Below are 14,586 nucleotides of genomic sequence, written 5' to 3' on the forward strand. Positions count from 1 at the left end.
TTAATTTTGATGCAGACTAAACTAAGCAAAGCAAAGCAGCATACCTTGCCTGTAAGTCTCAGAAAACTTTTTGGTCTCTGTTTGTAATTAACTCCAGCTCCATTGTGCCCAGCTAACAGTCACTGTACTCCAGACAAAGAGGCCAAGAGCAGGCTTTCTTAAACTGATGTCATCTCAAGTAATGGTTGAGCATACATGTGAATTGCCACGAGGTATCACACAATAGGATACAAACAGACAAACAGGCTGCGATAAAACCAACACCGAAAACTGCTATTCAGTTTGTTAGTTCTCTTGCACACCACAGTACCTACCAGTTGAGAACTCTGATTTGACTGTACCACCTTAACCTGAGGAGGCTGCACTGTATTTGATACAGAGACTGTGCAAATGTTGTTTGGTTGCCTTATTCCTATTGTCTGCGTGGTGACAACAGAGGAAACGCTTCCAGAGGCAGATTGAGGTATAACTTGTGAGAGCTTGGTTTGCTGAAGCGACTGCTGAGACGGCTGTCCTTGCAAAACGGAGTGCTGACTGTTCAGTAAAGATTGTCTCAATGCAGGGAGGCTTTTCTGAAAACAACACAAAGTTTGTCAGGTATCAGACTTAGCAGGATGACAAAAACCACTTTGCTATTTGCAGCAACAATTACAAGAACGCAGCTTTCTTCCTCGGTTTGCTATCTGCCTACCTGTCCAAAAGCAATCCGATTGAACGCATCCCTGTTAAGAGGGGAAGTTTAATTTACCTTTTTAATAAGCCTACCATTTGAATTTAGCAACCCTGAAGATTTTCATGTGCCCTAGTGCCATGGTACCAGTAAAATGCACCACTCCCCTCCTCCAGACTACCTAGAACTTGTAGCTTAGATCTTTGGAAGGGCAAAGCATGGAAACAGAAACAGCAGAACAGTAGGAATAATCCTATTTCCATGGCATGCTAGAAGTAAGCTGCACCAATTTACTTCCCCTGACATGCCTCCAGTACCTAGAACATGATGATTTAACTGCTGGTGCCCTACAGCAAGAGCTGTTTGCTGTATGATTACTGATCTAATGTATTCTGACTGGATTAGGGAAGTGTGCTATTGGATGCTTCATGTTCAGACCAGTTTAACCAAAACAGATAGCTCTGAAAGGCTACACTCTACCTTCACCAATAAACTTTTTACTTTTCAAATGGCAGTGGGGTTCTTTTGAAGTGCTCCCCCCAGGCAGCTGTAGGGTGCAAGTGTTTATTAGCTCAAGCTACAGTTCTTTCTAAACTTTCAGTATTCACCTAAAAACCTTAAAGCCTGGTGCCAAGTACAGGCTTCAAAGAAGAAAACGAGTTAAAACTGATCAAGAAATGACTGCAGTATAAAAGCAGGAAAAGGCAGAAGGAGGGGTCAGTGATAACTTGAATAAAACAGAAGCAGAAGGAGAGAGTTCTGCAGAAAAGTTACAGGAAGAGAGGGAAGAGGAAATCTGCCCTAAACTGAGAGGTTTTGGATTAGAACAAAAATGCTTTTAAAGTTACAGTTGAGATTTTGTTGGGGCGTAATTGGACACACACTGTATGCTCTACAGAGCCTGGCATATGGAAGCTATTGGAGCTAATGTAAAATAATCAATTGTAAGTTAAATTTACCTCCATGTATACTGACTTAGGACCCAACCATCAATCCTCTTGGCACTACACTAGAATTTCTGTTCTAGATTAGTTCCAGATTCCAAGCAGGATCAGCTCACCAATTTTTGCAACAGCATTATCCTGTTTAGTTTTCCATACTCACTGAAAGTTAGTAGTGACTCACACAGATTCCAAAAAGAATATGGAAAAAAGCTTATTCAGTTACTTGAAGCAGTCTACAGAAACAACTTGGGGCTCTTCCTAATGTGAATGCTGTCCTTCCTCCCCAGAATGGCTTATCACAGAGAGGTCTGGGCATTGGAACAGCACTGCCATGCTGCAGGAGCTGTAACACCAGGGATCTGCACACACTGCAACACCACAAAATCTGTAGTGTTAAAGAACATCTGTAGGAGTCTTGATCACTATAGAATAGCCAACAGACTTTCCCAACTAGACAGTAGCTGCTTTTCATAGAAATCTGATTACTGCCATGTCCTGGATCAGGGCTACTTGAGCAGCACACTCCAGATCAGCTCTGGACATCAGTTAAGTTGTTTCTTTAAAACCTACACTGAGGCCCCAAACATACAAAGCCCCTCTCCTACAGCAGCCCCCCGTTTCTTACCATTTCCTCAGCCTGTCAGGAGCACTCAGCTGGAGCACTCAGCTGCAGCACACAGCCACAGCTCCCAGCCCCAACAGCAGTAAGCAGCCCTTGGCTGGCCTGCCAGAGATGGGGCCTGCATGGGACCTACAGCCAAGAAGATTTTGGCAGAAATTGGCAGCTTGAAACAAAAACTGAGTAGTCTTACCCTAGACAGGGGCAGGTAATGCCATTTTAAATGCATATTCTAAAAGGTCATGTATTAACATTTGCATTGCAATAAAGGTATCCAAACAGTATCCACATTACCTTAAGGAAAGGTACAAGATATGGCTGAGGAGATGATTTCAGTTCTGACTGAAGGCGGCCTGTAAATTCTTCTGGATCAATCTTTGCATCCTTCAGGGGTAAAGGAAAAGCAAGCATCAACAACCCAGTTCAGCTGCTGGTTGTGTGGGTTTGTTTTATTCCCCCCAGACAACATCCTTGTATGTATCTCTGGCTAAAAAAGGCTACCCTAGCAAGAACAACTTTGAAAGCTCAAGGCCCTCAGCTCCCCTGTATCTACAGAAGAGTTCTGTCCAAAGCTGCTTTATACACCTCATGTGCCACTCAAGTCAGGGAGTTCCCCTGGGGATGTACAGTTTGGAACATAGCAAGATTCCTCCAACTCAAGCCTTCTTTGGGATTCCATTCTCTTGATACCATTTTTTCAGGGAAACAATAGCTAAGCCCTTTCTCTTTCTTGGCTTTGCTTGTTTGCTTTCTTTTTGTGCCATAGAACCCATGGTTGCTATGGCAGGAGCAGTGTCTGGAAGTGTCTTCCCATCAAGGTGGTGCCGCTCATCCCTGCTACAAAGCGATGGAAGGATTGCTGGAGTTCAGTGCTGCCTGGCCTCTACAACCTGAACCCCAGGCTCTCAGATGGCAAGGCCAGGCTATCCCAGAGCAGCCACATTCTTTTAGTGGTTCAGCCCAGGGATGGCTGCAGCCTCAGTCAAGCCCCAGGTTTGGCCTTGAGCCACATATTGAGAAGAGAGAAGGAAGGGTCAAGTGAGAAGATAATGAACTGATAATCTGGAGATTGGCCTTCTCCTCCAGCTGTACCCTTCATACTCAATCCCCAGTAAGACTGAAACACTGAATTTCTTCTCCCTTAGTATTTCTGGTACTGTAACACTGGAGCTGAGTGCCATGGGCTGAGCCTTGAAGGGGCTGCAGTCATACTTGAAAAACAAAGAAGTGCAGGTAAAGAAAAATAGGATTCCTCATAACCTCAGCACACGCTCACTGAAACATCCCTTGCACTGCAGGCTACAGCAGACCTTTTCCAGACCCAAGGACTCTGTCTAGCTGGAAACTACTCCTTTCATTTTCATTACAGCACAGAAGGAAGAATTGTTAAGATCACAATTTTCATCACACAAACACCAAGCTTAACAGACAACTGACAAAGGGAACTCAATATTTACCAACAAATCTTGAACCAGAGCTTTCACATTGCGGGAGGTTTCTGGAGATGGTGAATTATGAGAAGCAAGCTTTATAAGGGTAGCTAAAAAGTTTTTGCATTTTTTCACATTCTCTTGCATTTCCTGCAAAAGCCAAAGAGAACAAACCTCAGATTCATGCCATTATCCATTTGAGATCAGTGCATCACTATAAAGGGGGAAAATGCTGCAGCTGCTCTGGTTTGAAAGGCATCTGCAGCTTATTGCTCCCAATTACCTAACATGAGCTTCACTTCCTTCTGTAACTGAACATCACTACCCCAAAAAAATTCTGTTTACTGTTTTACAATCTGCTTTATACAATCTACCTAAAAATAACCCTAGGTAAGAGAAGTAACAACCCTTTCCTGGAGTTGCATTCTCCTTTCACACCACTCCCCAAGCTATCCTCAGTTGTTCAGTTATTGATTCAGTTTGGGGTTGTACAAAGTGGCTACAGTAGTAAAATCCAACCAGGAAAGAGTATCTTCAAGCATCTTCATATCTAATATTTTCTCCATCAGCAGGAAAACAGATGCTTTACTTGTTTTCAAGCCATTATTCTTCTGTGGGGTGATTACTCCAAGAGACAGACATCACCCTTCAGAGAAGCCATGGTCTTGAGGCTCAGCAGCATGATGATGACCAAGTCTGAAGGCCCTGATTATTCTGTCTACAGGAACAGACTAGTTCTTTCCTGACACCATGGCATGGCAGGATGGGGAAAGCTGACCACAAGTGTTCTTCCCTCTCAGAATCTCTAGCTGAAATGAGAGGAAGGGCTTCCTACTTGTAAAGAATTTGGAAGAGTGCTTGTGTGAAGAGCAAGTTCTTTCAGCTTCTGAACAGACCTGGGAAGCTCACTAACTACCCAGAAAAGCCAGAACCTGGTATTTTGAAACTTACCTGTGATACAACTGTAGTTCCAGGTACAGGAGAGCTTGGTATGACCTGGGGCTGTGCTGGTACTTGTGCTGCTGTGTGAGGTGGAAGCGGCAGACGAGGCTGACCCTGGGTTTGTGCTGAAGCTTGAGTCTGCCCACCAGTAATGACTGCTGGCTGCTGAGAAGCTGATGTTCCAGTTGCTACTGTTGTCTTAAATACATTTTGAGCACTCGTTGTAGCTACTGATACCTATTAATATTTCACATTTAAAAACAGGCAATGATCTCATTTTCATTCTTTTACTCAGCCAAAGCTCTCGAATGCCTGACAAGAGGAATTTGCTTCCTTCCAAACAGACCTTCACTGACAAAATAAAACCATTGACTTGGTTTACTTAGTATAATCCTAAATTCACCACCCTGGACTGAACAGCAGAAGTTCTGTACTTTATCTCTACCACTCCACATTTTTTATTCTTTAGGAAACAGAAGAAAAGAAGCTGTAGGCTCAGCACCTCCAGAACATTATTAATTCTGGGGTTAGGACTGCAATAAAAGCGAACACTTGAACAGTAACATTCCCTTTCTAACCAGCATGGGATTACAACAAACATCCTTCTCTTCACCTAGCTTTTGCTTTTTTTGTGTGCTCACTACTCACTGTGGTGTGTGCAAGAATAGAGGCTCCTGGCAGGGTGGCAGCAGACGTAGCACTGACAGGGGCAGGAGTTGACTGCACAACTTTGGCTTGCACAGGGAGTCCCAGGCGGACGGTAGAGGTGGCTACAGAAGTTGGCTGTTAAGAAAGGAGAAAAAGTATTTTAATGCCTTTCCTCCTTAGTAACTGACCTCCAAGGCTTTTTAACAACAGTGATTACACAAACAATCATGATTAATGCTGAAAAATGTCAACAGAATTAGCATGTTCTTAAATACAGAGTTGCATGTAATGCAGACAGGAGTTTTGTGTTCCATGTTAACACTTCTCCTACAAGCTACTTCTCACACAGCTGTGTGGACAAGGTTAGGAAAAAAATAGGATGTGACCTGCAAAAGACCTGACAGTACCTTGATTTCTCAGTTCAGCTGTAATATTTACATGTCAGAATTCATCAATACTAGGCTTAGGGATAGCAAAAAGAAATTCTTGACAGTGAGGGTAGGAAGACACTGGCACAGGTTGCCCAGGGAGGCTGTGGATGTCCCCTCCCTGGAGGTGTTCAAGGCCAGGCTGGATGAGGCCTTGAGCAACTTTGGCTGGTGGAAGGTGCCCCGGTCCATGGCAGGGAGCTGGAACTGGATGATCTTCACGGTCCCTTCCAACCCAACCCATCCTATGATTCCATAAATATCTGAGTTTACAATTGCCAGTAAGACACAGTCAATCTTTGATTATTTCCTGGCCCATTCTACTGTTGTCCCCCCCACTTTTTTTTTTTTAAAGAAAATCAACCCAAAGGGGGGAAAAAAAAAATCAGAAAGCAGAAAAATATTTTCAAGGTAATTTCAGATTAAATTATACATAAATGAACTTGCACAGAAATGAAGTCTAAGCATCTGGAAAATCCTTGTCATAGACTGCACACCCTGTAACCATACAGCAACTGGAATGCTGAGTGCAGACCAAAGAACATGACTGGCTTGCAGCCTTTTACTCTAAATGTGTCACGTGCAGCAAACAGAGGAATTGGGGTTTGTAATTTAAGAGATTTCATCTCTCAGCATCATAAAAAGAACAGGATTTGGGGATACAAAATGTCTCCAGGGAAGCTGGCTTTTTTCAATTCCACAGGAATGTAAATACCATCACAGCAGAAGTAAATCACCCAGTATGGCAATTATGATAAAAAGAGAACCATTCATTATCAAAAGTGGAGGCCCCACTGGTCTCTTATAACTTGGATGCATTAAGCTTTGCATTCAAAGCCATACCTAGAGAAGACAGGTTTTCTGAGTGGATGGAGTGACAAATCATGGACAATACTGTCTGCTCACAAGGTAAAACTAATTCCCCTTGATTTACATTTTAATTTAGATGCCTCTATAATGAATATTTTTATAAAGGAAGACTTATGTTAGATTCTTACACTATTACACAAAATACTTCTTCAAAGACCCTCCAGTGTACATCAGAAATCTGCAAAAGGAGCAGAGGCCCAGGCAGGCATTCAAATCCCCAAGCACTCCTCATCTACTGGTTATCAATCTGCTATATTTGGGAGGGAAGGAAAACCACAAAACTCTACCTGACAGCTGAACAAAACCTTTGTTTCTTTTGGACAGCTTTCAAGATTTTGACTAGGGCTCTCTTCCATACTGAGACAGCCTAGAGGCAATGCACAGCATCACCACGAAGAAGTAGAATTGTCTGGGCTTTTGGAAGAAGGATCATAGAAGCTTTGCCTCTTTCCAAATACCATGCCTTTTTTCCTCCACTCTAAAGAAGATCACTTCCTTCAATTCCCTTCAAATACTGGTTGAATGAAAACATATTTACCTCATCAATGCTTGCCATTTTAAAACATTCAAACTGCCTGTCTTCTCCATTTGCTTATCATCAGGGTTTCCAAGCTACAAACACAGCATGCAGCGCTTCCAGGGCTGAGAATTTCCAAAGCCAGTGGATAACAAGGCAAACTTACGGTTACAAAATGCTAGGGGGTGGTAGGGATCACTGGAGATCACCCAGTCCAAGGTCACCTCCAGGAGGTGGCACAGGAACACATCCAGGTAGGTTTTGATTGTCTCCCAAGAAGGAGACTCCTCCACCTCTCTGGAGAGCCTGCTCCATGGCTCTGTCACCCTCACAGTAAAGAAGTCTCTCCTGAAGAGATAAACTTGTGGGAGCTACTTAGTTCCAAGAAGGATCTGCAGCCAGAAATCCACCAATACATTTCTCACACCAAGCAATGTATTCAGACCAGATCTGGCTCGCCTCTGACCAGCATGGAGGGTGGATGTCCCAAGGTTCATTCTGCATGCACAACTGCAGATAACTTCAAAGTGACTCCAGTTTCAGAGTGCAACAAGTCACTTCCAGCCAGTCAGTGCATGTGAACAATTTTCAGGGGAGAAATCAGTGTGGAATGATGCTGCAAAGTCACTCCCCAGATAACTGCATCTTCACTTTCTTGTGCGGACTTTCTTCCCAGAGCTCTGGACACACAAGAGGCAAAGCTTGAGTCCTGCACAGGAGTGAACTGCATTGACACCTGCTGTGCACAAAGAAGCTGGCTCTGCACTGGAAGGAACATCAAGGCTGCATTTGAAAAAGCAGCCAGCTGAATGTGGAGAGAGCAGGCCAAAAGAACCAGGGACAGCTTGTCACTGCCCAGGCAGGATCACACTTCTTTCAGGGACTGCTCTGGGCACTCACAGCTTTGTAAAATCAAGCCAGAGGGCAGCACATTATGTCAGTAAATCTGTGGCAGCTGCTTTGGGCTTTACTTTTGTACTATGGTACCACCTCCTGATGGGCACTCAGGCACCAGCAGCACCACCTCCTGATGGGCACCACTCAGGCACCAGCAGCACCACCTTCCTGTTAGGGTGTAACACTCCTAAGTACCAAACTCTGCCTTCTGATCTTCAAATACTGTCAAAATTCTGGAGAGTACATGGAGAAACTTCATCTGCCTCCTGCCTGCCTCTCAATTCTCCTGGCTATGGTTCATCTAGAACACGCACTTCAGCACCAGATGGAGAGCAATTTGTATGTCAAGGATGTGGTTTTCCTCTCTTTGGTAAAAACAGAGTCCAGCTGGGCAGAGGTACCAATCCTCCACAGTCCTGACATTTGCACACAACTGCAGAAAATGCCTGCAGGCAGAATCTCCAAGAAGTCAGCCAAGAGGGGCAGAGCCTTCACTGCCACCACGCTTCTGGGACACCACAGAATCACTGGAGCCAAGTATCAGAACTCAAAGCAGGAAGACACTGCTGTGCTCCTCATGTTTGTGACATCCCTTTGGGGTTTACAAACTGGAACAACAACAGGGGAGGAAGGCACAGGGCTGGGAGCAATTAGACAAGGCAGGCAGAAGAGCTCCTAAGAAAACCTTCATAAAACCAAGGCCTCCAAGTCCTAAAGCCCTACCTCTGAGGTCTCAGCATCCTGTTGGGGTAAGCTAATACCTACAGAATCCATTATCAAAGCACTTTCTCACTCCCTGGAGAAGTGGCTGCTCCATCTATAATCACTAGGATTCATCCAAACAATCTGGTGGATAAAAAGGTGGTGAATTTTGGTGCTACAATTAGATTCTGCTCCTGCCTCAACTGCTCAGTGCTTGTGCTGCATGCAAATACAGATTATCTATTGCAATCAATACTCTTATACCATGGGAGTGCCCAGAAGGAGATGTGGGCTTTGTGACCAGCAGCGGTCACAGCTGCAACCGAAGACAATGAAGTCAAAGTGAACAAAACCCAACCAACCCACCCAGCATTTTTAACTTAATATTTGAAATGGAGACAATTAGGTTCTGTTTTCCAGTTCTAAAAGAGGGTGAATAATCCCCTCCACTGCACTGTTTAGAAAGTTGGTGCAGGCATAAGCTTCATAAAAAAAAAACTGCCTGGTTATTAATTCCCACTTCAGAGAGGGGCTTATGTAGTGTGCAGCAAATAAGCCTCAAGCAACCCACTGAATGGTGGAGACAAATATTCCATAATTCTTCATTAATTAAGAGTGTCCAGCCTAGACACTGGAGAGATTAACAATAAAAGTAGTATGTGGGTATGCAGCACAATGCATATGGGAGCCACTATTAGATGGGACAGGAACCTTCTTTACAGCATTTCCCAATGGTTGCAAGTTTCATTTCATAGCCTTGCTAACGCTGGAGTGTTTTCTAAGCACTTTTAAAAGAGATGTTAATGTGATGAAAATGGAAACAGTTGCATTTGGAAGCACTGAGAACTCATTATCTGCTCATTCAGAGGAGATTCACTCACCCTGAAAGAAAGGAAGCAAAATGGTTTTGTGGTTAAAGCAGACTTCAGAGTGCATCTTTTTTACTTTCTCTGACCTCCTAACCTGCCTGCTCTGCCAACCCTGATGTCTGCACACCACCACCAACAGAAATCATGGAATCCTAGAATGCCTTAGCTTGGAGGGGACCTCAGAGCTCACATCTGCTCCAACCTCTCTGCCATGGCAGGGACACCTCTCAACTAGACTCAGCTGCTTGAACACCCCCAGGGATGAGGCATCCACAGCCTCCGTGGGCAGCCTGTGCCAGTGTCTCACCACCCTCCTACTGAAGAACTTCTTCCTCATCTCCAGTCTAATCCTGCTCTGCACTCCACTCCAAACCATTCCCCCTCGGCCTGTCTCTACACACCCTCAGGAAAAGTCCCCCTGCAGCTTTCCTGGAGGATCAGGTGGGTTGGATTGGTTGATGGGTTGGACATGGTGATCTTGAAGGTCTCTTCCAACCTGGTCTATTCTATTCTATTCTATCCCTTCAGGTACTGGAAGGCAGCTCTAAGGTCTGCTCAGAATCTTCTCTTCTCCATGCTGAACACCCCCAGCTCCCTTAGCCTAGTACAGAGCAGCTTATTTGACAGCAATGGCGATGTGCCTCAAACAACAACAAAGTTTCATCCATTTCCTTAAAATTTCTGCAACAGGTAGACAAAACATTTTTCAGAAGAGCAGAAAGTGTGAAAACAGAAAAGGGGAAAAAAAAAATCAAAGAGAAAAACAATTACCAAAACTAAAAGGCAACATAAACCCTCCACAAGCACAGCATAGTACCAGAACTATCCCAGATTTGAAAGGCTCTGCTTTAGCAAGGACAGAAGCCTGTGAAACAGCAGCCAAGTTTAGAGCTGCTCTCCACATCACATGAGATGGCAAAGACTAAGCTGCTATTGCCTGCACCAAATGTATTTTGCAGGAGGCATTTCCAGAGCCAGGGACTCAGCACTCTGCACAGGTTCAGATGGCAGCTGTTGGGTCATTTCCATTTGAAAAAACACAGTGAAGTGAAACTTAGGAGAATCACAGAATGTTGGAAGGGACCTCTGGAGACCATTTAGTCCAAATTGAATAGCAAAACAGAAAACCAATCAGTAAAGTTTGTATCATGAAATAGGAAATTCTGAAGAGCAGAAGTTAGAAAAATGCCTAAAGCAAAAAAAAACCATAAAGTTGGAAAACATCATCACTTTCTTCAAACTACCTCTGTACATACTGACTGAACTCATGCAGTGACAACAACACCAGGGGACTGGGAATCATGTCTGGAGCCCATTTATGTGACTCAGGGCTTTGAGCTTGAGAAGGGAAGATTGAGACTGGAGATGAGGAAGAAATTCTTTATGGTGAAGGTGGGGAGACACTGGAACAGGCTGCCCAGGGAGGCTGTGGATGCCTCCTCCCTGGAGGTGTTCAAGGCTAGGTTAGAGGAGGTCTTGAGCAACCTAGGCTGGTGGGAGGTGTCCCTGCCCATGGCAGAGGGTTGGATCTGGACGATCTTCAAGGTCTCTTCCAATCCAAACCATTCTATGACTCTATGATTAAACCAAACTGCACACACAACTTTACACTACTTTTTTCTAATCACTAAAAACACACAAAGCAACTTTACACTGGAAAACATATTTTGGCTCACACTTGAAACAAAAAGATGAGTAAAGTCCATTTTCAGCAGCAATCCCATGAAAATTCTCATGTACTGAACCTGACCTGATGTGTAAGTTCTGGTAACAGACACTCCATAATAAAATACTGTGGGCCAGGCTAACATTGGCTTTGCCTGCATGTCACTCACTCTACATTCTTGGTGCACAGCAACACTTGAATTTTGTAGCTGACATGAAATAATTTTAATTAAACCTAATTTTTAAAAGTAACTTTTTCTTTTCTTAACTTTATAGTTACAAATGTAAACCCAGCTGGGAACTGAGATGGTAAAAAATGAGCAACCAGAATCTGCAAGGGCATGAAAAGCCATCAAGTGTACAAATGCCACATGCAGATAAACAAAACAAGTGCAGCAAAGGAGAACTAGATGGCAGCACCTACCTATTTTTCATCATTTCACAAGTGCAAGCTTCAAATCAAGATATGCAGGCAAAAATGTAATGCAAACTAAATGATCAGGTTTAAAAGACTTCTGAGTTTGCTTATTACCTCTGAAGAATACAGGAATGAAAGCAAACCCACACTTATTTCACCTGCTTCTCACACAAGAATCCAGAACCACTGTAGACAGATATTTGACTGGAGAAGAGAAGGCTGAGAGGGGATCTTGTTAATGTCTATAAGTATCTGAGGGGTAGGTATCAAGAGGAAGAGGCCAGGCTTTTTTCAGTGGCACCCAGTAATAGGACAAGGAATAATGGGTATAAGCTAGAACCCAGGAACTCTCAACACAAGGAGAAACCTCTTCACTCTGAGGGTGATGGAGCACTGGAACAGGCTGCCCAGAGAGGTTGTAGAGTCCTCCTCTGGAGACTTTCAAAGCCAATGTGGATGTGTTCCTGTGTGGCCTGCCCTTGGTGATCCTGCTTTGGCAGGGGTAGTGGAGCCGATGATCTCTACCGGCCCCTTCTAGTCCCTGGCATTCTGTGACTCCTGAACCTTCAGCAATGCAACATGCAAGGTTAAAACCACTGTCTTTAAGGGAAGCTAAGCTTCTCTGGATTTTTGTTGTCAAACAGTTACAAAAATACAAATAACCAAATAATCTCAAAATTCACACAGTGGTATTCAGCACAAACCAAACCCTGGCTGACACTGAGCCCTCCAGCCTCTAACGATCACACAGCCTCAACAAAACCTTGAGAGACCCAATGGCTGGGGTCAGAGTGGCTGGAGAGCTGCCAAACAGAAAGGGACCTGGGGGTGCTGATCGACAGCTGCCTAAACATGAGCCAGCAGTGTGCCCACGTGGCCAAGAAGGCCAATGGCATCCTGGCCTGTATCAAGAATAGTGTGGCCAGCAGGAGCAAGGAAGTCATTGTGCCCCTGTACTCTGCATTGGTTAGGCCGCACCTTGAGTCCTGTGTCCAGTTCTGGGCCCCTCAGTTTAAGAAGGACATCGAGACACTTGAACGTGTCCAGAGAAGGGCAACAAGAGAGGCCTTGAGCACAGCCCTGTGAGGAGAGGCTGAGGGAGCTCGGGTTGTTTAGCCTGGAGAAGAGGAGGCTCAGGGGAGACCTCATTGCCCTCTACAACTACCTGAAGGGGGGTTGTAGCCAGGAGGGAGTTGGTCTCTTCTCTCAGGCAACCAGCACCAGAACAAGGGGACACGGTCTCAAGCTGCACCAGGGGAGGTTTAGGCTGGAGGTGAGGAAAAAGTTCTTCACTGAGAGTCATTTGTCATTGGAATGGGCTGCCCAGGGAGGTGGTGGAGTCACCGTCCCTGGAGGTGTTCAAGAGGGGATTGGACGTGGCACTTGGTGCCATGGTCTAGTCATGAGGTCTGTGGTGACAGGTTGGACTCAATGATCTTTGAGGTCTCTTCCAACCTTGGTGATACTGTGATATTGTAATGAAGTGAAAGATTCCTGGGCCTCAGAGAATAAAATGCATTTCAGTAAGTATTTCCTGTTTTCACAGGGAAAAAAAAAGAGGCAAACATATTTGCAAAACTGTATGAGCTACCAACGAGCAGGACACAGAAAAACAAAGTGAAACCAAGGCAGACGTACCTGAGCTGTTGACAGGCGAAAAACAGGGCCAGTGGTGGGCACTGAAAGCCTGGGTGAAATGCTGGCAGGACCCTGCCCCTGTGTTTGCACCTGAGCCTGCATCTGAGCCTGGGCTAGAGCCTGCTGAGGCACCATGACAAGCTGGCCAGCATCCGTGCGCACCAAGACCATACCTAAGGAGAAGAGAGCACCGGTAACTATAAAGCAAAACATGAAGGGCACAGAAAGAACTAACTATAGAATATAGACTAAAGTTCATGTACAGCACTGCACCTTTCACTCTGCTTGCATAATATGAGATTTTATTTCCTAGAAGGAAGAGAGATGAATACCAACACCCCAATCAGTTTGGAATTCAAACAACTGCAGTTTCTGGGTAACAGTGATGATGCATTGGTTAGGCTGCACCTTGAGTACTGTGTCCAGTTCTGGGCCCCTCAATTTAAGAAGGACATTGAGACACTTGAACATGTCCAGAGAAGGGCAACAAGGCTGGGGAGAGGCCTTGAGCACAGCCCTGTGAGGAGAGGCTGAGGGAGCTGGGATTGTTTAGCCTGGAGAGGAGGCGGCTCAGGGGTGACCTCATTGCCCTCTACAACTACCTGAAGGGTGGTTGTAGCCAGAAAGGGGTTGATCTCTTCTCCCAGCCAACCAGCACCAGAACAAGGGGACACAGTCTCAAGCAGCACCAGGGGAGGTTTAGACTTGAGGTGAGGAGAAAGTTCTTCACTGAGCGAGTCGTTCGTCATTGGAATGGGCTGCCCAGGGAGGTGGTGGAGTCACCGTCCCTGGAGGTGTTCAAGAGGGGATTGGACGTGGCACTTGGTGCCATGGTCTAGTCATGAGGTCTGTGGTGACAGGTTGGACTCGATGATCTTTGAGGTCTCTTCCAACCTTGGTGATACTGTGAAAGCAGCAGTCACTGGTGTATGAGGATGGAGGCTTTCAGCAGCCTAGCTAGGGTCAGCAGACTAAAACTGGAAAGATTCACTCAAAAGACATAGTCATTAAAAGTAAATTGTGATGGCAACCCAGTAGCTGAGGACAGACTTCAACATGAACACAGCAGTGACAATAACATGAGAGCTTCCCTAAACCCACATGTTTAGGGGATATGAACATACAAACATCAGGCCAGACACATTTCTGAGCTGGGAGGCACTACCTGTGGTTCAGACATCAAGCAGAAAGTATTGTCCAACCCAGACAACCAACCTAGCCACTGCTCAGCACAGAACAATGCAAGTGCAGCTATTTTAGGAAAATAGGAACTGGTTTAAAACTAACAGAGTACTTTGCAAGTTTTTTCCAGCACCTTCTGCAAGTAAA

The 14,586-nt window shown here is 45.0% G+C and overlaps 1 protein-coding gene across 2 annotated transcripts in view; it reads right to left on the minus strand.

The window, feature by feature from the left end:
• Positions 1-14,586, minus strand: part of LOC128898147 (transcription initiation factor TFIID subunit 4-like) — a 128,020-nt gene that overhangs the window by 106,491 nt on the left and 6,943 nt on the right. For both annotated transcript variants that reach the window (XR_008462726.1, XM_054170079.1), the window contains exons 2-7: positions 13,258-13,430; positions 5,254-5,388; positions 4,615-4,842; positions 3,691-3,813; positions 2,528-2,617; positions 315-572 (exon numbers count right to left, since the gene is read on the minus strand). Coding sequence is in view for 1 of the 2 variants with exons in the window: in XM_054170079.1 (XP_054026054.1) it covers positions 315-572; positions 2,528-2,617; positions 3,691-3,813; positions 4,615-4,842; positions 5,254-5,388; positions 13,258-13,430 (1,007 nt within the window). In the remaining variant the exon portion in view is untranslated. The remainder of the gene's footprint in view (positions 1-314; positions 573-2,527; positions 2,618-3,690; positions 3,814-4,614; positions 4,843-5,253; positions 5,389-13,257; positions 13,431-14,586) is intronic.

This window comes from Dryobates pubescens, chromosome 19, assembly GCF_014839835.1.
Source record: "Dryobates pubescens isolate bDryPub1 chromosome 19, bDryPub1.pri, whole genome shotgun sequence".
Taxonomy (NCBI): domain Eukaryota; kingdom Metazoa; phylum Chordata; class Aves; order Piciformes; family Picidae; genus Dryobates; species Dryobates pubescens.